This window comes from Oryctolagus cuniculus, chromosome 2, assembly GCF_964237555.1.
Source record: "Oryctolagus cuniculus chromosome 2, mOryCun1.1, whole genome shotgun sequence".
NCBI classification, from domain to species: Eukaryota; Metazoa; Chordata; class Mammalia; order Lagomorpha; family Leporidae; genus Oryctolagus; species Oryctolagus cuniculus.
In genome coordinates, this window is record NC_091433.1 from 103,217,356 (window position 1) to 103,243,796 (window position 26,441).

At 52.0% G+C, this 26,441-nt stretch overlaps 1 protein-coding gene across 4 annotated transcripts in view; it reads left to right on the top strand.

Annotated features, from left to right (window-relative positions):
* Nucleotides 1-26,441, top strand: part of FHL2 (four and a half LIM domains 2) — an 83,107-nt gene that overhangs the window by 48,682 nt on the left and 7,984 nt on the right. For 3 of the 4 annotated variants that reach the window (XM_002709708.5, XM_008253074.4, XM_051834948.2), the window contains exons 2-4: nucleotides 4,311-4,490; nucleotides 18,606-18,780; nucleotides 25,661-25,830. In XM_002709708.5, coding sequence (XP_002709754.1) covers nucleotides 4,335-4,490; nucleotides 18,606-18,780; nucleotides 25,661-25,830 — 501 coding nt within the window. In that variant the 5' untranslated portion in view covers nucleotides 4,311-4,334. Of the gene's footprint in view, nucleotides 1-795; nucleotides 1,290-4,310; nucleotides 4,491-18,605; nucleotides 18,781-25,660; nucleotides 25,831-26,441 lie in introns of those variants that run through there. The other variant, XM_070068702.1, reaches the window with a different exon arrangement.

The window sequence follows — 26,441 nt, forward strand, 5'->3', positions numbered from 1 at the left end:
CCGTGCGTCTCTGTCACGCCCTGGGCACACAGCTTAGTGACCCATCAGGAATAGGGTTCTGTTCTTCACCGGACTACAAGTTCCTGGAGAGGAGGGCCTGGGTCTCACTCATCTTTGCAGCTTCCTAACCTTGAGTGACATCTCTATTTCTTGAATAACCAGGTATCATATTGGATTACAAATGCAGAGTTATAAGAACTTTAAATGTAGAGTTATGGATTTACTTCTCCATTTAAAAAAAAAAAAGGCTTAAGGGGGCCAGTGTTGTGGCACAGTTGGCTAAGCACTGCTGCTTGTGACAATGGCACCCATTTGAAGTGCTAGTTAGAGTCTCCACTGCTCGGCTTCTGATCCAGCTCCCAGCTAGGGTGCCTGGAGAGGCAGTGGATAATGGTCCAAATACTTGTGCCCCTGCCGTCCATGTGAGAGGTCCAGATGGAGCTCCAGGCTCCTATCTTCAGCCTGACCCAGCATTGGCTATTGTGGCCATTTGAAGAGTGAACCAGCGGATGGACAATCTCTCTCTCTCTCTCTCTCTCTCTGCCTTTCAAATAAACACACAAGCAATTTTTTTTTTTAAAAGAGGCTTACGATTGCTAATATGATTTAAGTACACAGTTTTTAAAAAGGAGGAATGCAGAGTTAGTTTTAGGCCTTTTCTGATAGAAGGGAAGCTCTAGGCATTCCGATTAGCTAAAGGAGCACATACTCCGACTGTTGGTGTCTGTGCTCCATGTAATTCTTTGGAAGCGCTTCAGGAACCTTCTTTTTTTCTTTTTTTTTTATTTTTTGACAGGCAGAGTGGACAGTGAGAGAGAGAGACAGAGAGAAAGGTCTTCCTTTGCCGTTGGTTCACCCTCCAATGGCCGCCGTGGCTGGCACACTGCGCTGATCCGATGGCAGGAGCCAGGTGCTTCTCCTGGTCTCCCATGGGGTGCAGGGCCCAAGCACTTGGGCCATCCTCCACTGCACTCCCTGGCCACAGCAGAGAGCTGGCCTGGAAGAGGGGCAACTGGGACAGAATCCGACGCCTCTACCGGGACTAGAACCCGGTGTGCCGGCGCCGCTAGGTGGAGGATTAGCCTAGTGAGCCGCGGCGCTGGCCCAGGAACCTTCCTCGATCAAGTGCATTCTGCTCTGCTCCTAATCAGTGACGGGTGCTCATTTTACACCCAGCTCTAACTGATGAAGCTGAAAGGCTCTGCCTGCGGTTAAAGGTGCCGTGACCTCTTAGAGGGAGAGAGAGGGATTCCCCCCACCATCATCTGGAACAATTCTATGGAAATGAGGTGAGCGGCCTTGTCCGAGCTGGACTCTCTGAGCAGGTCACAGCGCCTCTCTGGCCTGCAGCGCCACAGGTGATGACCTTTGTCTCGGGCTAGTGTCAGTCGCACTTGGAGCAGACGTGCAGCCCTGCTTAATCTCAGGGTTTCTGCCCTGATCCTCTGGATTCAGAGGTGGCAGACATCACAGCCACGAGGAGCGTGAGCATCGTGGTCATCACGTTGGGGAGCTGTGCCCTTCTCACTGGCTGAGAACTAGGCAGGGGGCCCTGCAGAGCCTGCTGGCACAGTCCGTCCACTCTCCCTCCCCAGCAGCACTGGTGCTTGGCCAACCCACATGGAACCCCCTTTGGTTTTAGCCTGGGTGTTCATTTTCTCTAAGTTAGATGGATCTTTGGGAATACTTGCGGGAATCCTCTTTTAATATTCCAGGGCTCTGGGTTTTTTCCATCCATAAAATGAGGTAGTTGTCACAGATAAGCTTGGGAATTGTTTCCAGCTTTTAAAATTCCGTGATTTATAGTTCTTTCTCCTTTCATTGTCCTTATATCAAGTTCCCCATTCTTCCTATGTTTGTGTGAATGGAATAGGCAAAAATGCTTTCCTTCCATGGCTAAGTGGAGCTTTATTGAAAAAATATAGATGTTGGAAAGACAGCATCCATTGTGATGAGATAAAAGGCAACCATTTTAAAGGCCAATAGCTAAAGAGTTCCAGGAAAGCATCGAATTTTCGGCCAGCCCGGCTCCTGCAACCCGAGATGGCCTCTACAAGGGATATTTATGCATGGGATTTCCGAACAATCAGTCAAGTGCTCAAGGGCCTCCTCGTGTGATGCTATCACAGGAATGTCCAGACAGCTACAGCTTTCTGTAGCTCCGGGAAGAGCCGTTCAGAGGGATGGATTCTGCCACATGCATCCAGCTGTGTGTTTTATGCTTTTGGAAGAAAATATTCTATAAACACAGAAATAACTGAGTATGGATGCTTGAAAGATGTACACTTCTTTGCTTACAGTTGCCAGAACTTTGTATAAACAAGAGTATAAAATTAATAAACACTATCGAATTTTGCCATAATCATAAACCAAGCGGTGATATTTCACTTGTGCCAGAGGCTTTCATTCTGGGCTTTCAGTCTCAAATGGTTTGAAATGACTGGAAATTGAGTTGAGTTTGTGAAACATTGGTTGTTTATGTAGCCAGCCAGGGTGCCAGTCTAACGATGGACGAAACTCCTCACTTGTGCCAATTATATATTGCCGCTTAAGAAAAATATTCCACTCTGTCTCCAGATCTCTTTTTCTTTCTTCTCTCTCTCTCTCTTACTCTCTCACCATCTCCTCCCAGCCCATCAGGCCTCCTCTACCTGACAATAAACCTTTCCTCTAACTCTGGTGTTTGGTGTGTTTTGTGGCAGCCTCACATTGTGCTGTAACTCGGATCCAGGCTCTCCCATCGACCTTGCTCTCCCCTCAGGGATTTGAATTGCTTTGGGGTCCTAGACACCCGCCAACCACAGAACACACCCCAGGATCTCCATCCAGACACTGGCCTTTCACCTGAGGAGGTGATAATGGAACGAACCAAAGCCTTCACCAACCAGGCGGTGAACCAAATGCTGCTGCAGGGCTCTACCTGGCTCCCCACCCAGGAGATAGCAGCTTGAGACTCAGGTCAGCAGGTAGCAGCTGTAGAAGACAGACCGCATTGCCCCTTCGCCCCTCCTGGACTTTTGGACCAATGTAATCCCGTACAACACCTGCTTTATAAAAAACAAAAGGGGAGAATGTTAGTAAAATGGCGAGGTCTCATCTGCGGCGTGATCTACGCCCTGGACACAATCCTAGGCTCTAGCCTCCCTCCACCATTGCTGGATGCCAGGTGACCAGATGGCCCAGCCACAGGTGTCAGCCCCATCCTCACCCTAATGAGATCCACTGCTCCTGCGTCCCTGCCCCCTAACAAAGGTTTAACAGGACCTGCCCTGCAGATCTCTTTCTCTCTTTCTTCTTCACTCTTTCTCTCTCTTTTACTCTCTATCCTTCTTCCCTCTGGCCCATCAGGTTTCCCCCACCCAAAAATAAACCTTTCCTCTAAAAAAAAAAATTCCCAAAGAAAATGAACTAACTGTTTAATGCCCCTTAGGCATTCCTTCACTCCAGGTATTCCCTTGGTAGATCTGTTCTTTCCAAGATTGTTCCAACATGTTTTTATAGGAGGAGGAGGAGGAATGAAAAAAAAAAAAAAAACACCCTCTTCCTCTGCACCTCCAGTCCATTCCTTCCTGCTCACGCACGCTGTGTTCTCATCCTGGAAAAATGCACCGAGCCTGTGTGGAGATGCACTCTGGTTCCTCTTTGCAAGGCTCCAGATCTCACCTGAAGAGCCGTTGACCACAGCCACTGTGCCTGACCATGTGATCAGCCTTCTCTGTTGGGCTCCCTGGGACCACAGGCAGCTGAAGGAGGACTGACAGAGATGTCAGCGGGGTTTTTCCTTGCAGGGATAGATGGGACTTCCCAATGCAATGCCGACGCCAAAGGGAATGCTGTCTTGGTATCTAGTGTCAGATTTCCCAAATCAGGTATCCCTCCCTCTTGCCTCTGTGATTTCTCCCTGTTGAAATTCGTGAATCATATAGGGGGCTCATGAGGAATCTTCTTGTAGGGATGGGCACATTGTGTGTATGTGGGGGCAAGGTGCCAGGCAGGGTCACACACTGGAAGCCTACACACAGCTGGATGGCAAGGGTATCTGATGCCAGTTCTGACGTGTAGCTGCAATTGAGATTACTTTTCTCACATAATCAACAGTCATCGGTACTTTCAGAGAAGTGGGCAGGGGCAGGGGCAGGGGCAGGGGGAACGTATCCTTGAAAGTTACAACCGTTTCGGTGATTCACACAAGGAACTAGCCTCCCGTTGGATTAAGATGAGTCACAGGGAGGGCGGGTGGCTGTTGCCTGTGCATGCGGGGCGCGCAGCCTGCTCACGGGGATCTGTTTTTTCTCTCTTCTTTTGCACAGGTTGTTGAACAACACGGCGTCAAGATGACCGAACGTTTTGACTGCCACCATTGCAATGAATCTCTCTTTGGCAAGAAATACATCCTGAGGGAGGAGAGTCCCTACTGTGTGCCATGCTTCGAGGCCCTCTACGCCAACACGTGCGAGGAGTGTGGGAAGCCCATCGGCTGTGACTGCAAGGTACCTGCCCGCAGCCCGCCTCGGCCTGCCCTCCCCCGCCCCGACTCCCCAGTGCCCTGGTGCTCCCTGACAGCCGCAGGCTTGTCTGCACGGTTTGTGCTGGGCTCCTGGGCCCTGTCACCTGTTGAAGTTGGCCCCAGGAGCTGACTGTGAACCCTGCATGGTTAGTGCCCTTCCGGGACATCTGGGCTTAGAATTCGAGGCACAGCTTCTATAGTCTTCTTACTAAGACCCTTATCTCACCACGCCCACCGGCCCTCCCAGGACCGAAAGGGAAGTGAGCACTCCCTCCTGTCTGTTTGCCTCCTGCTGACTAACACGGAGCAGGAGCTGCTCGGTAAATATTTGATGAACTGCTGTGTAACAGGAGTGGACCCAGGGCAGGCTTCTAGATAAATGGGCACAGACAAACACCGATGTCCAGGGATTATTAAGGGCTCTTTTCCTTTTAGTGGACAAAGAGCGAGATTGGTGTTCTTTTTTAATGGGGCAAGGCTTCCTGTGGAAGAAATCAACAGCCAGCCACCTCGCATGGCCTGGTGTGGTCAGCAGAGGCGGTCAAGAATTGAACCCTGGCCTGCCCTCCTCTGCACATCCTTAGTCTGACCTGGAGCATGGAAGGAGAACTTTGGGGCCTGCCCAGAACTTAGAGATGGGAGATGTTTCACCTGCGAAATGGGTGCTAAAATGCACTTGACAAGCCCATCAAGAGACTGCCATCCCTGGGAGCCCCGGAACTGGTTGCAAACTGGGGTCACTGTGCAGTCCCCGAGGGAATTCACAGTTGGTGGGCTGCAAGGCAGCTTGTGGCATTTGATGGTCGCTTTTCTGCTCTCTGGCTAGGAATTGTGCCACTCGCCTGTGTGGTTATAAATAGTAGTACATAACTGCTGACAGATTCATTTGGCTGTGTCTGCCTGGATCGTTCTAACACCTCCGATGCCTGCTCCTGGTGTGTCTTGTGTGTGACATTCCTGAGAAAGGCAGTCATCAGAGGGCTGCGTGACCAGCACCGCAGGCAGAGACCATCAGCATGGCCCCCTGGGAACCACCGCTGCTTCGGAACGGCAGTGACTTGCTGAGCGTAAAGGAAGGGAAAATCACTAGTGGAATTGTGCACACTTTCTTTTTCCTTTTAGGATTTTTTTTTTACCTATTTGAAAGGCAGAGTTAACAGAGGGAGAAGGAGAGAGAGAGAGAGAGAGAGAGAGAGAGAGAGAGATCTTCCATCAGCTGGTTTACCCTCCAAATGACTGCAACAGCCAGGGATAGGCCAGGCAAAAGCCACAAGCCAGGAACTCCATTTGGGTCTCCCACATGAGTAGCAGGAGTGCAGGTACTTAGCCGTCTTCCACTGCATTTCCAGGTGCATCAGCAGGGAGTTGGATTGGAAGTGGAACAGCGGGGATTTGAACTGGTGCTCATATGGGATGCTGGCATTGCAGGCAGCAGTTTAACCCACTGTGCCACAGCACCAGCAAACTTTCTGATGTTCAGAGGTTTGGTGAGCATGTGCAGAGAAGGCCCGTCTGGTTAGTCTAAAAGTTGAATAACTTCCTCTCTCCACTTTGGCCCGGTGGGTGTTTCGCTGTTCCTGGCAAGTGTTCTTAGAACCTTTTGCTTTGTGTAACCGGCCAAGCACTGGAGCTTGGACAGCGGACTGCCTGGCTGCAGTGCAGGCTCTGTGTCTCACCAGCTGTGTGACCCTGGGTCAGGTACTAGACCCCTCTGTGCTCATCTCCACCTTGATGAAATGGAGAGAGAGTCAGGTGCCCGCTCCCAAGGGCTACGATGACATAATGGGGATGCCAAGCCCTCACACTCAAAGCAGCAGCCAGTGTTGTAAACTCCAAACTTCCACATCTCCCCTTGCTGTGTCCTGATTCTTCCCCATGCCTCTCCCAAGCCTCGCCCCTCTGTCTCCGTTTACAATCTGGAAGCACCAGTCAAAGCGTTCAGTTAGAGGAAGAACTAAAAGGCAGAGAGAAACATAGCCATTGTATAAAAGCTATCCCTGCAAAAGAAATGCCGATGTAGGTGAGAGGGTCAGATACCGTCCTGACAAAGAACCACTCTAGAGGAAGGATTGGGGATATTTTGGGGCGAGTCACCCTTGACCAGTGGGCTGCAGGAAAAACAAAAATCGCTTATCATTCATTCCTCCGGGATGATTTAGTGGAAAGACCCGGAACACCGGTCATCCTTTTACAGATCCTTTGTGCGCAAATAAACAAGAGTGCCCCAAGTGGGGCCAAAATCAACAGGGCCGCCGCAGAGTCAGGAGTTAATCATGCTGAACTTTTCAACCCAGACGAGCGTGTTGAGCTCCGTGGGCTCACGCCATGTGATTTTTTTCCACGCTATGGAACAAAAGGAAGTGTCTGGTTGAAGCTGGACGTTGCCATTCGGGCCTTTTGACTGTTCGCAGTGGTTTTTCTTGACTTTCGAAAGCCATTGTGTCCTTGACTTTGTGGAGGAAGCAATGACGGAAAAGAATGTTGCTGATATTTCAGGAAGTAAAAGCCAGAAATCCTGATATGCAGAGTGCTGCACAGAGCCACGGAGTGCTGGAGGGTGTGGTGGCCCCTGTCCCTTCTTGAAATAGCACAGCCACGGTGCCCCCCGCCCCCAGCCATGTCTCTATCTGTAGTTTATGATACTGGCACGTTGATGGGATTCGGCTCATTTTGAGGCTGATGGCTGACTTTTCTGTGACCTAAGCAAGACTTCACAGCCTGTCCCCCTGGTCAGCTTCCCTAGGTTTGAAGACTGTGTCTGTGCAGCCGGTCAGTTATATGCTTTTATTTCTGTTAAGTTACCCTCAGCCAATGCTCTGATCGCAAAGGTCAGGAACATTGATTTATATGGCCAGTGGGCCAGCTGGGAATAGGCAATGCTCGTAAAATGTCATGGTGCTCTGACGTCGCTCCCTTCCTGAAATTTTTCTGAGACACCTGTTGATATTAACAGACTATTTTTGGAGACTGACTACAGATGTTGTTTTGAATCTACCTAAGTTCCGGACTTCCAAAATTTAAGAAACTAAAGGAAAGCACTCCCAGAGATGGCTGTTTAACAAATCGGTGTCTTGACCAAACCCTAGGTCTGAGCCACAGGCCTAGCTCACACTTTGAATTTTCTGTGTCTCTGCAAGCAATGCCATGACATTGGACAGGCTACCGTGCCCACCTATAGGCCTTAGAGGGTGCTGCGAGGAGGAAAAAACAATAATTAAAAAAACCCTTGCCGATCTAAAATAACGTTCAGGGTTTAGCTTCCAAGAGCAGTCATAAAAGCCGCCACCCATCGTGAGATGACTTGGTCTCAGCACTTTAAGTGGCTCAGTTGCATGACCTAAATTCCTCATAGCACCCTACGGGTAGGAATTTTTTCTTTTTTTTTTTAAGAAGAAGGCTGAGGCTCAAGAGAGGCGGAGGATCCTGCCCAGGGTTAGGGATGAAGAAGTGATAAAGGTAGAATCTGAACCCAGCTGCAGTAGTTCCTGACCAGCCTATGCTGCTGTCCACTGGAAGCTGCGGTGTGGCTTTGTTAGGCGGTCGGTCCTGCGAGTGCGAGGCAGCTGCTTGGCCTCTGTCCAGGGACCCTCAGAGGGAGGCCCCTGGCTTTCTGCTGGGCCCCATTCCAGCAGTGCTGACTGTGCTGTAGGAATTGAACCTTGTTCATTTTGGTAACTCTGCCCCCAGCTGCCTGGCCAATTAAACGGGATGAGCTCGTTGGCACAAAGCCTCTCTATCAGACCACAGAAGTGTCTTAGCTCATGTTGAGAAAGTTCTTAGGGGACAAAAAACTTCACAGAGACTCGGGTTGTCTCACATCCAGGCTAAATGTGTTATACTTTGGAATGTTCTGGCCAAGGCTAGTGTAGATTGGGAAAACCCGTCCTTGTCTTCAGCATGACACGGGCTGCTTCTGCTGGCCTTTCTGGGCCACTCTTCTGGGGAGACCACTTGCTCCAGCCATACTCACACCGTCCAACTTGCCAACTTGGCCCTGTTCCTTGGGGGCGATTGTTAAGTTCTCAATAATTAAGTCATTTTTTTTTTTAATTTTCCATGTAGAATTTGCCCACAGAGTTTTTATCAAGCATGGGAACTATGTGTACAGTTGTCCCCCGTCCCCTGTGGGGAGTGGGTTCTGAGGGCGGATAGTGCCGAGTGCTGTAGCCAAGCCCTGAGCTACCATGGCAGTCATAAGCCATCTTACAGCCGGGTGAGTGACACACTGGCAGGGGAGCACGTGGTGTGGATATGGCGGACAAAGGGTGGTTCACACCCTGGGGTACAGGACAGCATGAGATGTCATCATGCTACTCAGAATAGTGCAGAATGTGAAACTGCTGCCTACTTCTGGAATTTTCTGTGTTGTGTGTTTGGATAACTGACATGTCAGAAAGGGAACCTGCAGAGAAGTGGGACAGGCCTACATTTGGTCATCCTCCTAGATGATAAAAACATCTCTTTCTGAAGAGAATAAGTAGGGTCTCCAGAGTCAGGAACAAGACTGACTTGGGTGGCTTCAGTAAGGAGGACCTCTCAGCCTGTGAAACCCAAGGGTCACCTGCCAGGCCTGCCAACTGGTGCTCAGCGTCCTGCAAGATGTCGTATGCACCTGCCCGGGTTTAGCTCTGAGTCCACCTTCAGCAGGCTCGGTGATGCAGACCAGCCTCAGTTTGCACGTCTGTGAGATGGGGCTGCCTGGCTCACCAGCCTGTTGGGGAATGAACACGTTAACACCGGTGGACACGCAGTGGGTGAGTGCTGTCATTTCTGCCACCATCCCTTCTTCAGGGCCATCGTTTTTAAGGATTTGAGAGAATATGTGGCTGGAAACGGAGAGCTGCTGGTCTTGGAGCAGAGAATGGCTCCTGGCGGTGCTGAGCCTCACAGATGTTGAGAGTCCATCTGTGAAGTGGGATGGTGTGGGCGTGACAACTGGTTGCTTCGGGAAGTCAGCAGGCAAATATCTGCCATTCCAGGCGGGAGGGTGAGCAAGGAGGGCAGAGCGGGAACCGGCTGGCTGCAGTCTGAATGTTCCAGCTCCCCAGAGTTCTGTCAGTTGCTCCAGTACCGAGGTGTCCCCACAGGCTACTTACTCAACCCGGAGGACACGTCCCATGGCAAGAATGTTTCTGAAATGGAAAAATCTGATATCGAAAGGAAGTGCCGGGCCTAATCTTACCTGTATATCTACATTTTACTGCAGTTTATGACATTTCTGGGAGCACAAGTTTAGCCCTGATTTTTTTTTTTCTGGGAAGTGTAAAAGATATTTTTATTCCCTACTTTTTTTCAGTCTCTCTCTAGGGTATTTTAAAACTAGGATATCTCTAGGGCTCTTGAAAGTTCTTGAAAAGGTTGCCAGCGAGTCTGGTTCTTCACCGTGCCTCCCAGCATCCACAGGCGGCTTCTGTTACATTCACCTTCTAAAAACATTTATTTATTTATTTGAAAGTCAGAGTGACAGATGGGGGAGGGAGGGAGGGGGGGAGAGAGAGAGAGAGAGAGAGAGAGAGAGAGAGAGAGATCTTCCATTGCTGATTCACTCCCCAAATGCCCACAACAGCCAGGGCTGGACCAGGTCAAAGCTGGGAGCCTGGAACTGCATCTGAGCCTCCCACATGGGTGGCAGGGGCCCAAGTACTTGGATCATCTTCCACTGCTTTCCCAGGCGCATTCGCAGGGAGCTGGATCAGAACTGAAGCAGCTAGGGCTCTAACTGGTGCTCATATGGGATGCCAGTGTCTCAGACAGTGGTTTAACCCACTATGCCCGCTAACACCGACCCCTGTTACACTTTCGCTGCTCACGGTGGAGTCATTGTCCCTTGGTGTCCATGGGGATTGGTTCTAGTGGCCCCTGTGGATACCCGAAGTCCCTTATATAAAACTGCTTAGCATTTGCACGTAACCTGCACAATCCTCCTTAAGACTTCAGTCATCTCTAGATGCCTAATGCAATACAAATGCTATGTAAATAGGTACTCCAGCATACTGCTTAGGGAATAAGAACAAGGAAAAAGTCTGTACATATTCAGTACAGATGCAGACTTTTTTATTTATTTATTTATTTATTTATTTATTTTTGACAGGCAGAGTGGACAGTGAGAGAGAGAGACAGAGAGAAAGGTCTTCCTTTTGCCGTTGGTTCATCCTCCAATGGTCGCCGCGGCCAGTGCGCTGCGGCCCACACACCGCAGCCGGCGCACCACGCTGATCCGATGGCAGGAGCCAGGTGCTTATCCTGGTCTCCCATGGGGTGCAGGGCCTAAGTACTTGGGCCATCCTCCACTGCACTCCCTGGCCACAGCAGAGAGCTGGCCTGGAAGAGGGGCAACCGGGACAGAATCCGGCGCCCCAACCGGGACTAGAACCCGGTGTGCCAGCGCCGCAAGGTGGAGGATTAGCCTAGTGAGCCACGGCGCCGGCCAGATGCAGACTTCTAAAACACTTTCTGTCTTGGTCTGTTGAATCCACAGTTGTGGTACCCATGGCTCTGGAAGGATGACTCCTCACTTACTTGGTAGCTAGGTGAAACTAACGGTGTGTTAGGAGCTATGAGCCCTGGGCTTCGGAGAGGCCCTGTGGCCCGAGGCCTTCACAGGTAGATAGGCAGAGCGCAACAGGTGCAGGTTCAAGCGCACCCGTCTTGTCGGTTACACTCTAGCTTCTTGGCCTTTGAGTGTCATTTTCCAGTCTTCCTCTCAGCTCCAGGGAATGGTGTGGCCAGAATCTTGCCTCCCACTGAGACATGGGACAGAAGAACGTGTTGGCTAAAAGCCCCAGCGTGCTCTGTGAACAGGCCCAGCTGGCACTGATCTGTTACCCTCCTGCACTGTGCCGGCCTGTCTCACTTCTGGCTTGAGAAACCAGCCCAGAGGAAGCTGTGAAGGTTTCTTAACTGAACTCGGACTTCCAGGGAGAGCACTGACCGACAGCCTGAGGAGAGGGTAAGAGGGAAACCTGGCAGTGTTAGGTTAGGTTTTTCCCTGTGACGTTGCCAGGGCTTTGCGATGGAGGCTCTTGGCAGTGCTGTGCGTTGGGGTGGCACGTGGCCGCCCTCCCCCCAGCATCTGTCTGGAGCACAACTTCTCTGAGCTGGTGGGATAGGAGCTGAGCTTCATAGCTGAGCGGAATGTAGGAGGGGCAGGGGACAGCACGGGCCTGGAGGCACAACTTGCTGAGCCAGCAGGTTGGGATCGACGTGCATGGGGCTGTTGTGCCAGGTGAAAACCGGGAGCATAGTTTGGTTTTGTTAAGTCAAAGGAAGCACAGAGGGCTGTGGGAACCGTGCAGACAACATGGCTTTTTAGCATTGTTAAGTTAAATTTGTTCCTCTGTATGATAAGGATAAAACCTTATTTCATAGGGTTATTGTATGACTGAAAATAAGGACGAATAATTTAAGAAAAAGTATTTTAGGGGCTGGTGTTGTGGCGTAGCAGGTAAAGCTTGCTGCCTGCAAAGCAGGCATCCCATAGATGGCCCAGGTGTTTGGGCCCCTGCCACCCATGTGGGAGACCCGGTTGAAGGTTTGGGCTCCGTTGCAGACATCTGGGGAGTGAAACAGAGGATGGAAGATCTCTCTCTCTCTGTATCTCTCCCTCTTTCTGTAACTCTTTGAAACAAATACATAAATCTTTCTAAAAAGAAAGAAAAAAGAACAAGAATTTTAAATTTAAAAGGGCTGAAGATATTTCAAAGTACTATGCAGTGGCGGGTGTGTGGCACAGTTGTTAGGTTGCCAATTGGGATTCTACATCCCATATGGGAGCTTCTGCTTTGAGTCCTGGCTCCTTCACTTCTGATCCAGCCTCCTGCTAACATGTGCCCTTGGAGGCAGCACATGGTGGCTTAAGTGGTTGGGTCCCTGCCACCCATGTGGGACATGCGGTTTGCATTCTGGCCTCCTTGCTCTCCAGCCTGGCCCAACACCGACTGTTGCAGACATTTGGGGGAGTGAACTAGCAGATGGAAGATCTCTTCCTGTCTCTCTTTCAATTAAAATGAAAATAAACAAATACAAATTTAAAAATAAAGCACTGTACAAAAACTAGAGTGGTGGAATTGTGGGCATGGGAACATTAAGACAGTGGAAATTTTAACCAATGCTACTGTCTTCATAAGGAAATGTAATTTCAGCCAGTAGAACTGTTTCCTTGTTATCGATCTTCTGAATAGAGACTCATACTAACATTCATTGAGCAATTACAACATGCCTGTGACTATTATAAATGCTTTACACATATTAACTCATTCAGTTGTCATAGCTGAGAGTAGGTACATTATTCCCACTTCACCAGTGAGAAATCTGAGATCAAGAGAGGTCTCAGTACTTGCTTGCAGTCACATAGCTGCCATGGTAGAGCCAGGATTTGAATCTAAGCCAGCTCTAGGCCCCTTGAGTCTAGCCCACCAGCTTGAAATACCTAAGGCATTATAGTCACCCGGCTCCTGGGATTCCCAGGCGGGGAGTGGTGGGAGGGCACTCGGCCTCAAGTGGCACTAGAGGTGTGGAGCGTGTGGACCCACACTCTCCCATCCGGCCTGTATACAGCAGGCACTCAGAGGTTGTTGGCCCAGGAAGTCCAGTGCTGGGCAGTTCTACACCTACTGGGCCTGCCATGAATGATGATGTGAGCTGGTTCATGAGTATTTGTACTTAGGGTGTACTTGCAAGCTTTGGAACATAATCACAGGTTGATATTGATAATCTTCAGGGTCAATATTTTCAGGGAGAAGGTTCTGAGAATCGTGTTTGCATCCTTGAATACACAAGGTAGGAACTACTGCATAGTCATGAAGTGTGTGTGTGTGTGTGTGTGTGTTATGTACATGCAAGAGAGAGTGGTGGATAGTGAGTCAGTTAGGGTGGCCCAGGGAAGTGATGGCCAGATAAGGCAGCCCCAGGCGGGAAGAGGCATCATATTTCTTAATTAATTATTTATTTGAAAGTCAGAATTACAGAGAGAGAGAAGGAGAGGCAGAGAGAGAGAGAGAGAGAGAGAGGTTTTCCATCCACTGGTTCACTCCCCAGCTGGCCACAACAACCAGAGCTGAGCTGATCTGAAGCCAGGAGCCAGGAGCTTCTTCCAGGTCTCCCATGCAGGTGCAGGGGCCCAAGGACTTGGGCCACCTTCCACTGCTTTCCCAGGCCATAGCAGAGAGCTAGATCAGAAGTGGAGCCACGGGCACTTGAACCGGTGCCCACATGGGATGCCGGCACTGCATGCCAGGGCTTTAACCTGCTACGCCACGCTGCTGACCCCAGCTGAAATTTTTAAATGTGCAAAATATTTGCACAAGCAGTGGCTTCACCCACCATGCCACAGCGCCAGTCCCAGCAAGAGGCACCTTGTGGGAAAGACTCTGTCTTACATTTCTTGGCCACCCCTGAGCACTGTGTGTCCCAACCCTGCTCTCTCACTGCTACAGGATAGAATGAAAAGCATCGCCCAGGTCCCCCCTACTCCAACCGGAAGAAGGGCAGCTTGAAGCCACGGTGAGGCAGCTCCTTGGCCTGGGTGCTTGGAGCACCCGCTGGGAAGCAGTAGATCAGGGAGCCCCAGGAGGCTGCAGTGAGCACCTTGGGGCCGTGAGTCCCAGAGTGCAGGAGGGGCTGCAGAGAGGCACAGTCAGGAGGGCAAAGGTCACGGCCTTTGCCAGGACTGCAAGTCCTGCTTTGGTACCTGTGTCTGATGGGGTGGGCGGCACCCACATGTACAGGGATGGCTTCAAGTGTCACAGTGTCAGCAAATCAGCTTCAACACTTGCCACTGTGTTTTCTTGCCAGCCATTTTAGGAAAAAAAAAGATTTATGTGAAAGGCAGAGAGGGAGAGAGAGAAATCTTGCACCTGCAGTTTCACTTCCCACATGGCAACAATGTCTGGGGGTGGGCCGGAGTAAAGCCAGGAGCCAGGAACTCCGTTCAGGTCTCTGACGTGGGTGGCAGGGGCTCAAGCACTTGGGCCATCTGTTCTCCCAGGTGCATTAGCAGGGAGCTGAATCAGAAGCAGAGCACCTGGGACTTGAGCCAGTGCTGATACGGGAGGCCTGTGTTGCATCAGGAGCATAGTCTGCTGTGCTGCAAACAACACAGGCCTCGGGAATGGATTTCTGTAGTGCCCTGGATCTGTGGAATACCTCAGGCAGCTTTTCCGTGACTGTCCAGTCACACTAACGCACCAGTTCCTCCTCCTGGGAGTCACTAACCAGGGTGGAGACTGCGGTGACAGCTGGTGCCTTTACGCTCATGATGTGTTGTCCTTGGAGCTTCCGCCCCTGTTTTTTGAAGGTCAGTCCCCAAAGGCAGATGTCCTTGAACTTGCATTTCCCTTCCTTCTCTTTTAACGTGTAACGTGTGACCCCTGTGTGTGATGTCTACTCCCTGGGCACGTGGCCAATTCCAGCGAGCAGGCTCTGACTTTTCTCCCGGCTCTACCTCTTCCCTCCTCTGAGTTTCTCATCCCAGCCCAGCGGTGATGGATCCATCGTGGAAAACGTGTTGCAGCTTTTCACGAGCTCAGTCCTTTGTGAATGGCTTTGTAACGAGGGGACCCAGCTAACTTCTTAAAAAGTGTCTTTTCCGCCAGCGCCGTGGCTCACTAGGCTAATCCTCCGCCTTGCAGCGCCGGCACACCGGGTTCTAGTCCCAGTCAGGGTGCTGGATTCTGTCCTGGTTGCCCCTCTTCCAGGCCAGCTCTCTGCTGTGGCCAGGGAGTGCAGTGGAGGATGGCCCAGGTGCTTGGGCCCTGCACCCCATGGGAGACCAGGAGAAGCACCTGGCTCCTGCCATCGGATCAGCGCGGTGTGCCGGCTGCAGCGCACCAGCCGTGGCTGCCACTGGAGGGTGAACCAACGGCAAAAGGAAGACCTTTCTCTCTCTCTCTCTCTCTCACTGTCCACTCTGCCTGTAAAAAAATAAAAAAATAAAAAGTGTCTTCTCCTTGCCATGCAGTGCTCAAAACTGAATTTTTTATTGCTTAAATTTTGGCAAAATGCCTCCAACATAAAGTGTACTATCTTAATCACTCATTGTGCAACCAACCTCTAGAACTTTCTCATTTTGCTAAACTGAAACCCAGGACCTATTAAACAACACATCCCCATTTACTCTGCCCCAGGCCCTGGCACCCTCCATTGTACCTTCCATCTCCAGGAATCTGATCTCAAGTGAGATCATGCAGTATATGTCCTTTTGTAACTGGCTGATTTCACTTACCATCATGTCTTCAAAGTTTGAACTTGTTGCAACCTGTGTCTGAATACCCTTCCATTGTGTAGCTACTCCACATTCTGCTTATCCATGGATCCGTCAGCGGACAGACACTTGGGCTGCAAGCCACCTCTTGGCCCTTGTGAGTCATGCTGTTGTGAACGTGAATGTACAAATACCTCTTCGAGACCCCTGCGGTCAGTTCTTTACGGTAAATACCCTAAGGTGGAAAATGGATTCGTCATGGTAATGCTGTCTGCAACTTCTGAGGAGTTGCCATACTGTTTGCTATACCAAATTTATTTTGTAAATCTATGTATTCCACAATTAGCATTTCAACCCTGAGAGCATGCTTGCAAACTCCAGACCCTTCTTGGATTGGGCTGATTCCTGTCCTTGGTGCACAGGGATTTTAAAACTCCCTTTATTCAAAGGCCAAAGGCAATGCCAAATTGAATTCACCTGAGTACAGAATACGTAATTAAAAATTGAGAGAGTTCGGTTGTTTCTGGATTTTCTTCAGTAGATTCACGCAGCTCTCATCATGGGTACATATTTTGAAAGCAAAGACAGACAGACCCTCCTAGGGTTTCCTCTGGTTTGGCTCCATGGAAGGAGCTTTTGAATCAGAACACTTGGCCTTGAAGCCTAGCCCTGCTGTTTGTCTGCTGTGTGACCTTGGGCAGGTTGTCTGACTTCTCTGCACCATGTACAGCTTCGTAGTGCCTGTAACTCACAACGTGGTAATAATGACCATCACAGGTGTCTCTGCAAAGTTGGGATGTTTTCATGGTGAGTGTGGAGGCCACCCCATTCCTGAATGGTAGGGGTCGACAGTGTGCAAATGATGGGCTTTGCTATCTAAAATAAGTTCATGGAGCCAGTTGTAGCGCAGTGGGTTAAGCTGCCACTTGGGGTGCCATCGCCAGCACCCCATATCAGAGTGCCAGTTCTGAGTCCCAGATGCTGTGCTTTGGCTGCAGATCTCTGCTGATACACCCGAGGAGGCAGCAGAAGATGGTCCATGTGTCCCCAGATGGCTGCAATGGCCCAGGGTGGGCCAGTCCTAAGCCAGGAGCCAGGAGCTTCTTCCAGGTCTCGCATATGGGTGCAGGGGCCCAAGTACTAGTGCCATCATCTGCTGCTTTTCCCAAACACATTAGCGGGGAGCTGGATCAGAAGTGGAGAAGCCGGGACTCAAACCAGAGCCCATGTGGATTGCTGGCATTGCAGGTGGTGGCTTAACCTGCTGTGCCACTATGCCGGCACCTCTCCCCATATTTCTGAAAAACACTTTTAAAATGCAAAATGAGACTGGTTCTATGCACCTTCCCCCTTTGCCCTGGTGTACAGACCCCTGAGTTTGGGTCCACAAAGGCTAGCGAGGGCCCCAGCATTGCAACAAACCACCCTAACAGGCCCTGTGGTGAGGCAGCTTCCATCTCGGACACCCCACTGATGTGTAGAGTGCTGGTCTCACAGAAACAAGGCTGCGTGGTCCCACTGGAAGAAATGCCTTGTGCTCCTCGCTCCTTCCTGCGTCTGCCTCATCTTCTTGCCTTAGCTCTGGTTCTGACCCCAGATGTTCCAGAGATGGCAGGAGAGAGGACGGGGCTCAGCACAAAGCCGTTACCGCGAGGTGGTGGAGGTGACTATTTTCGGAGTATTCCATCACTCACGTTTTTAATAATTCCTTGGACTAAAACGTGCAGAGAGAGCGAGGTCATCGAATCAAATAACTTGGGGTCGTTTTGGGCTCTGGGAAAGCAGGTGCGTGCACATGCATGCACGCACACACATACAGCGCGGTATTTCAGCGAGAGAGAACTGCTTGTTCTCCTTCAGGTTCCGACGTTAGCTGGTGTCTTGGGACTTCCTGATGGAGTGCATCCTACACTCGGGGCGTGGGTTGCAGCCACAGAGGCAGATCGGTGGGCCGCCATCTGCGTGCACCTCCCACGTGGCACTCAGGGTCCCTGTGATCTGGAACCTGGCCCAGAAACCTGCAGCGTCCCCCACACGCTGTCTGTGCCTCGTTAGAAACAGAGCGTGGGCCCGGGTCACAGCTGGGAATACACAGACAGCACTAGAAGTATCCTCTTCTGGAAGCCACGCTGCCTACAACGAGGCTGCTATTTTGGTTTGGGTTGGCACTTTCAAAATGTCCTTTTTAAACAGGCAGATAAAGAAGAGATCTCGGGCGAGGGCAAGGGTGTCATGCTGTTGCACGGTTTTCTCTCCCGGGCGCATTCCGGTTTCAGCCATGACTGATACACCTGGCCTGCCTACTCGCTGCCCGCAGCCGGGCCCAACAGGAACCCTCACTGCCCCCACCCCACTACCCCTTAGCATCTGCCTTGCACTGCCGCTCCGGCTCTGCCCCAGGCCCCGCCCTGCCGCCCCCAAGTCCTCCGCATCTGCTGGCGGCACCTGCCTAAGACGCCTCCCCAGAGCCCCCTCGCCGGCTCGCCTGGGCCCTGTGCTTGGGGCTCCTCTCGGAGCGTGCCCCACACGTGGGCTTCTCTGTCTCCACTGAGCTGCCTCCATCGAAGATCTAGCTCTCCCTGCTGCGTGTGGAGCACGAAGCACCCAAGGCCCGTGCTCGGCTTCCGCGTTTCTTTCTTACAGGCAGGACCTAAGGAAAAGCTCGTTTTCAAAATCACCTCCCTTTGACCCATGGTCCTTACACACACAGCAGGAGCCCAGCAGCCCGGCATCGGTCATCCCAGCCTCGCTTCCCCTTGTTGCTTTGCCTTGTGGGTGTCTTGAGTACGCATGTGCGCACATGCGCACTCCCCTGCGGTGGCCTGACTGCGCGTTTGCGCGCATGCGCACTCCCATGCTGCCCTCGGCACTGACCGTCTCGTGTGTCTGGCTCCGCAGGACTTGTCCTACAAGGACCGGCACTGGCACGAGGCCTGCTTCCACTGCTCGCAGTGCAGGAGCTCGCTGGTGGATAAGCCCTTCGCAGCCAAGGAGGAGCAGCTGCTCTGCACGGACTGCTATTCCAACGAGTACTCGTCCAAGTGCCAGGAATGCAAGAGGACCATCATGCCAGGTCAGGACACGCGGCCGTCTCGCGCGCGGTGGGGGCGGGGGGGGCCGCGGTGCTGAGCCGGTCCAGCCCCAGGCCTTGCTGTGACCCGCCGTTGGCGTCCACTTGTTGCACACACTCGGGTTTGACTTCCCCTTGAACTCAGAGAAGTGCTCAGAGCACCACACTGATTTTTCAAATGCATAAGATCCATGAACGTGATAATGAGATGCGGAACAAGAACCAGACGCTGGGGGTTTTCAGTTCGTAGCTTCGGTAGGTTGAATATTCATTTCTTCTCTTGTTGATGTGAAAGGCAGAGTTATATAGGGAGAGGGAGAGACGGAAAAGAGAGAGCTCCTCCATCCCCTGCTTCACTCCCCGAATTGACCGAGACAGCCAAGGCTGGGCCTGGCCAAAGCCAGGAGCTCAGAGCTCCACCAAAGTCTCCTGCGTGAGTGGCAGAGGTCCACCTGCTTGGGCCATCTCCAGCTTTCCCGGACGCATTAGCAGGAACTGGATCAGGAGCAGAGTTAGCCGGGACTGGAACCTGCGCCCGGTAGGGGGTACCCGCCTTGCAAGGCGGGTCGCTGGATTCCTGTTGGCGTGTGAAGAGAAGCAAGGCCCAGGAGAAGCTGACACTCAGTCGCTGGCTCCCCCATGGAAGACCTCTGTGTGAGTCTCTTTAAACCCAAATGCCAAGCAATGGAGTCTGTGCTCCATTTGAGGGATTGCTTGCTTTTTTGCCAGTGAAGAGTTCTCAGTGAGCAGCTGGCATATGGAAAGTATTTTAGGAAGATAGATTGAACAAGAAGTAATTTTTTTTAAAGTCAAGGGGATAATTGTAGGCCTCTGGTAGCCTGGTTTCTTATTGCCACGACTAATACAACTTCAAAATAATTGCGACATACAGGGTACTTCAAAAACTTCTTGGAAAGTGAAATTAAAACACAGGTCTGGGCCTGGTGTTATGGCATAGGGGCTAAGCCTCTGCCCGCAGCACTGGCATCCTATATGCTGGCTCGTGTCCCGGCTGTTCCTTTTCCAATCCAGCTCTCTGCTATGGTCTGGGAAAGCAGTAGAAGATGGCCCAAGTTAGGTCTGTTTGGGTGCAACAATGTTTTTGAAATGCATGCATGCGTAACTTTTCATAATCGTCCTTTCCATGAATTTTTCCAAGATCTCTTGTGCCCTAACAAAAGCGTGAACCACTGCCCTGCTGGGAGCTGTGGGGAGGGCACAGCTGAGGGGCCACGTGGAGACCTCAGAAGGTGGAAACTCCCGTAGGAACTCGGCCTGCGTGCCCTGGACAGTGGGAGTAAGAGCTGGAGCCCCCAGGAAACCAGGCTGAGCTGTGGCCCAGCAGAGACACAGCTGTCCTGTACTGTTCACTGAGAAACAAATGAAATCTCCTCTAGCCTTGTTGACTAGAGCCAAGGAAGCCTCCGAGCAAACTTCTTTAACTCCTCTGTCCTGTGCCCTGTTCGCAATCCCTGCACTGCGGAGAAGGCGCAGGGCCTCCCGCAGCACGGTGGAGCAGGCTCCCTCCAGCCTGGCCACCCTTGGTCCGCGTTCTTGCACGTTCTTGCCCTTTTTCTTGTTTGCTCCTTAGCTCCACTCACGCTCTGCCCTCTCCCGAGTCAGCCCTGCTGGCCCCTGCACCGCTCCAGTCCTCCTGTCCTCCACTGCCCCACTTGGAAGACCAGGTCCTCCTAGGGTTCTTCCTGAGTGGGGAGGTGGGGAGGCTGCAGGCGGAGGCCCCTAACCATGCGGGTGTGTGGTGGGGAGGTGCAGTTGAAGACCTGGCATCTGTAGACGCCATGCCTGAGTCCTTCTGCGCAGATGAGACCATTCTGAGAGGCCGTATTTGTGCACTTGGCCACAGTGCAGCCTGGAGCACCCCCATTGGAAGCGCCTTTCACAAGAATGCATGGAAGCATTCGTAATTTAAGCTTAAATGACCTTCAAGTTCACCTGCTGCTCATCTTACCAGTGAAGAAACCAGAGTGGCAGTGTCCTGCCCCTAACTGCAGTCAGTGGCTGAGCAAGGTTAAAGTCCTGTCGGGAACGCACGCTTTCCTCCACCTGGGAGTGGGGCTTCCTCCATAGGGGTTTGCTGGCAGGTACACGGGGTGCACCTTGTCTGAGATCTTCACTCCAGTGAGACAGCTTGGTGCCGTCCACATGTGTTGGACACGAAGCCAGGAGGCCCGGTTATCCTTGTTTTTGTCACCAGAGCCAGTGATCAGAGCTGTTGGGGCCCTGACCTCCCCATGGGAAAGAGGAGGGGTCCAGAGCCTCCACAGCACTGTGCCCCCCACCTCTGTGTGAGTCTCTGTAAACCCAAATGCTGTTCCCCCAACTTGGTCTACATCCTTGATGGGAAGGCGGGAGCCGTGGGAGACTGGAGCTGCTTTGGTTTGGCTTTTCCCACTGGAGGGTCTGTCCTGGCCCCCACGCCTCAGTTCTCCTGCCCTGAACTTTGAGGGATGAGGCAGTTTCTAACTAGGATGCTAGTTTCTAACCCTCCCTGGTTGTGGCGCCGACTTCCCCGGTCGTAGGCCCCCCAGTGACTTCATCCCCCTTTGTGTCAAAGTGGGAGAAGATCATCCTGAGTATCAGACTTTTCCTGACACTGATTCTTGGAGAGAATTCTGACATCTCAGACCAGGGGCTGTTCAAGACACGAAACCTTAGCGCCAACCACGTCGTACCAAATAGATGTGTTTCCTGCGTCTCCGAGTTCCTTGCTGGTCTCCAGGGTGTGAGGGCCCTGGAGAGGCAGAACAGACAGGGGATGTGCAAGGCCACATTGTGCAATTCATGAAAAGATGGAAGGAAAAGATTAGTGTATTTGGGTGCAAAAAAAAAAAAAAAACCTTCCAAATGCAAGCATGGTTTTTAATAATACACATTTCCATGATGTTGAAGGCCTTGCATATATATGCACACACACGCGCACACACGTGTGAAGACAGAGCAGCAGAGAGAAGTTGATTTTGAGGGGCTGGCCCATGACTGGGGGAGCTGCCAGGCTGCCTGGCAGGCTGGCGGCTCAGGTGAGCCAAAGTCACGGCTCTGAGCCATAGCTCCTGACTCGTGCGGGACAACCAGGCTGGAAGCTCAGGCAGGGTTTCTTAGTTGCCATCTTGGAAAGTCTTCCTCTCTAGAAAAAGCTCAGTCATAGGCTGGCGCCACGGCTCACTAGGCTAATCCTCCACCTTGCGGCGCCGGCACACTGGGTTCTAGTCCCGGTCGGGGCGCCGGATTCTGTCCCGGTTGCCCCTCTTCCAGGCCAGCTCTCTGCTGTGGCCCGGGAGTGCAGTGGAGGATGGCCCAAGTGCTTGGGCCCTGCACCCCATGGGAGACCAGGATAAGTACCTGGCTCCTGGGGTGCACCTCGGATCAGCGCAGTGCGCTGGCCGCAGCACTCCGGCCACGGTGGCCATTGGAGGGTGAACCAACGGCAAAGGAAGACCTTTCTCTCTGTCTCTCTCTCTCACTGTCCACTCTGCCTGTCAAAATAAATAAATAAATAAATAAATAAATAAAATTAAAAAAAAAGAAAAAGCTCAGTCTTGGGTTTTAAGCAAACTGATTAGATAGGCTCCCCTGCTCTGGGGGAGGGGGAGGTGTTGGGATCTGATTTATTCCAAGTCTGCCTCTTATAAGTGCTAATAATATCTTTTTAAAAATTATTTATTTGAAAGGCAGAGTTGCTGAGAGGAAGAGAGGGAGTGACAGAGAGAAAGGTCTTCCGTCCGCTGGCTCACTCCCCAAATGGCCACTACGACTGGAGCTGGGCCAATCTGAAGCCAGGAGCCAGGAGCTTCTTCCAGGTCCCCTACATGAGTGCAAGGGCCACACACTTGAGTCATCTTCCACTGCTTTCCCAGGCACATTAGCAGGGAGCTGGATCGGAAGTGGAGCAGCCGGGACTCAAACTGGCACCCACATGGGATGCTGGCTCTGCAGGCAACACCTTTACCTGCTTCCCTGCTACATCACAGCGTGGGCCCCAGTGCTAATCAAATCTCAAAAGCACCTTCCCAGCGACACGGGGACTGGTGTTTGACCCAACGACCGGAAGCCACTAGCAGGTTTGAGTTGACTCCTAAAAGTAAGCATCACCCCCCCGCCCCGTGTCCCCTGGTGTTTACTGGGAAGATGAAGCTTCCATTGACAGACACCACAGAGACACCGGGCGGCACCGGCCACTTGAGAATTCACTCAGTACTGTCTTCTAATACGGAATAAGGGAGTTGGGGTGCACGAGTCTGGAGGGTGCAGGCTCTGGGATAGAAAATGTTGTGTAGGAATGACAGCGTGCTCAGGACCGCGTCCCAGTCACTGGGCGCACACAGTGTGTCGGGTGCTCTACGGCTTCACGCAGCCTGCTGTCTCCGAGGGGGTGGCTTCTCCCTGATCTACAGATGCCTCTGCATTAGAGAGGGGGCCGGGCACTACAGGCAGAGTGATGAGAAACATCTGGCCCGTGCAAAAACAACAGCAGTAAAGCAAACTCCGGAGCCCAGCACATCTGCAGTGAGGACAAGAGGCACGTCCCAGGTCAAAGGCCCCCGCCGGCCCCACACTTCACCCAGGTCCGTGTCTCGATGGAGAGCCAGCAAACGGAGTATCCATCAGGAAGCCCAGTGCTGCAGGTCACCAGCTTTTACTGACCGGACGCCGAGGCCCCCCTGGCAGAGGTTTCTCACAGGTGCACACGGCACCCTCAAGGTGGACGCTCTCCCTAATCCTGCACCCCGGTTCTGGCTCCTCATCTGCCTCTGTGAGTCAGAAAGACAGGCACCTCCCTCTGTCGGTGACTGCTCTGAGCATCCAGTCCTTTACAGAAGGAACTCTCCTGCCACCTGCCGGCCCTGTTGTGTAATAACCACAGGCCCGTGGTCTGCAGTGCCTGCCATGTGCGTGCACTACCTCCCTGGGCCTTGTGCATCCTGCGTGTGGACAGTTCTCCAAGCACTGGTGCTGGCATCCGCCTTATTTCAGAACACACCACGATCGCCCCGCCTGGCTTTGCCTGGAGCCTTTAGTGAGAGTTGTAATTGCTCCAGACTCATTGACAAAACCTTGTGGGTTCTAGCCTGGCCCAGACCTGGCTGTTGGGGCCATTTAGGGCATGAACCAGTGAATGGAAGATCTCTCTCTGGCCTGTGGGCCTTAAGTGGTATACTGGCCCCTGAGTCCCTGTATTCGGAACACTCTGCTGTTCCTTCGTCCACGTTGCTCCTTCTGCTTTGTACGAAAGATGCCCACATGCTTCCCTTTCTTGAGTCATCTTGTTAGTAAATATGCACCTATTTTTGGGTGCAAATTGAAGGAGAAGAAAAAGCCAACCAGCAGAGGCTGGGCATTTGCTGCACATCAAACTTGGTGGCAGGAGTGAGCCGAAAAGTGTTTCCGTTTGCTGGGACGTTGCAATGTGGACAGCGTGCACAGTCGGTGAGATGTGAGTGCATCACCACCTGGTCCACCCAGCCAGTCACACTCAGGGGGTGTTGAACACCTGAGGCTCCTCACCAGAGCGGGCTGGAAGCTCCAGGTGCATCCACACCCCAGCTGTTCCCATCTCCTTGGAACCAGAGCGGGTACTCATTAACAGGTGTGCAACAGGGGGGTGCACAGCCTTCCCCCATTATCCTGAAACTGTGGATTATAGTAGACCTGATATTCTGTGGTTTTCTAGTTGTACATACTTGTGATAAAGGATTGTGGCACAGCAGGTTAACACCCTGGCCTGAGGCGCCGACATCCCATACGGGCACCAGTTCGAGTCCCGGCTGCTCCTCTTCCAGTCTAGCTCTCTGCTATGGCCTGGGAAAGCAATAGAAGATGGTCCAAGTCCTTGGGCCCCTGCACCCATGTGGGAGACCCGGAAGAAGCTCCTGGCTCCTGGCTCCTGGCTTCGGATTGGTGCAGCTCCGACCATTGCGGCCAATTGGGGAGTGAACCAGTGGATGGAAGACCCCCCTCTCTCTCTGCCTCTCCTCTCTGTAACTCTGACTTTCAAATAAATAAATAAATTTTAAAAAGTTGGATTTGTAAATTAAGCACAATAGGAGCATAAAAAGGTTAATGATAACAGAACGGAGTAATACACTACCGTAAGAGTGCTGTGAGTGTGGTCTTTTTTCCAGATGTCGGAGTGTGCTCTCCCCTTTTCACTTAAAGGAAGCATTTTTTATGTCTCTTTGGTATACCTGAACTGCCGGCATCACTTCTCTTGTGCTATGGGGCTGTTGTTCAGTAAGTTAAGCATTGGTGCAAGCGCTGTAATGTCAGTGCCCCATGCAGGCCATCTGCTGCTAAGTGGCTACCGGGCAGGTGGTATAGTAGCGTGGACACGTCCGGCCAGGCTGGGGAGGGCTGCCATGCCAGGACTCAGGGTGGTGTGTGATTTAGAACTTATGAATTGGCCACTTCTCCAACTTCTCGTTTACTATTTTCGGCCCACGATTGACTGCTGACACCCTTAGGATGCAGATCCACAGACAAGGAAGAACTCCTGGAGTCCCTGTTCTCCAGATCCCACGTGCTGAAGGAGGAGCCCGAGCTGGGCCAGACTTCTCTTTCTACTTGGCAATGCTGAGATAGCCTTAATTAAAAAAAGAAATGCAGTGTTCCTGAGCACCAGTCTGGAGAAACACGTGCCAAGTGTGTAGTGTGGGTTGTTCTAGAAGCTGGGTGTATAGCAGTGACCCCTAAGACAAAGCCCCTGCCCTCCACAAGATAGGAATCGTCCCATTGCTAGGCAAGTCTTCGGGCACTCGAGTGGTTTGCTAGGAGACAAATCGAGACGCGGCAGGCTGAGGGTGTGGGCTGCTAAGCCTCCTAGGCCAAGCTAACCAGAACCCCGCCGTTTCTTCCTGACTGCCGGCAGGTACCCGCAAGATGGAGTACAAGGGCAGCAGCTGGCACGAGACCTGCTTCAGCTGCCATCGCTGCCAGCAGCCGATCGGGACCAAGAGTTTCATCCCTAAGGACAATCAGAACTTCTGTGTGCCCTGCTACGAGAAGCAGTACGCCCTGCAGTGTGTGCAGTGCAAAAAGGTATCTTGGGTTCCCCCGGGACCCCGCGGGGTCAGCGCCACCAGCTTCCGTGGCCCTGTCTGTCAGCTCTCGCATTTAGGAAGCAGGGACGGCTGTCCTGCTGGCGTAGCCGGAAGGTTCTGGGGTTGTGCCCGGCCCACCGCTGTGTATTTGCAATCCTGCTGAGCTTTTATGGATTCCAGCCGTTGGATCCCTGTTCTGCACAGAACACCGTGGTACTCTGTGCTCAGAATCCTCTAGCCCTGCCTTCTGGAACATTCCCAGATCAGTTCTCGTGTTAATGACTTGCTGTTGGGAGGAGAGAAAGAGAGAGAGAGAGAGAGAGAGAGAGAGAGAGAGAGAGAGGACAGGTGTGCCCTGGATAGGGAGCAGACCATTTAAAGTTTTCTGCTCCTTGATGTGCTAGCTCTGAGCTGGGGCCTACACAAAGTTTGTGGAAAATGAGTAAGGTGAGAAAACTGGACTTGGATTGCATAATGATGTTGCACCAAAATAAACTTGTCTTTCAAGTCTGTTTTCTAACAAGCTGTCTGAAGTCCCCTCATACACGCATTCTGTATCCCCGTAAGGATCTGAAAACCCAGCATGTTTTGCGTTAGTTCTGCTCCCGG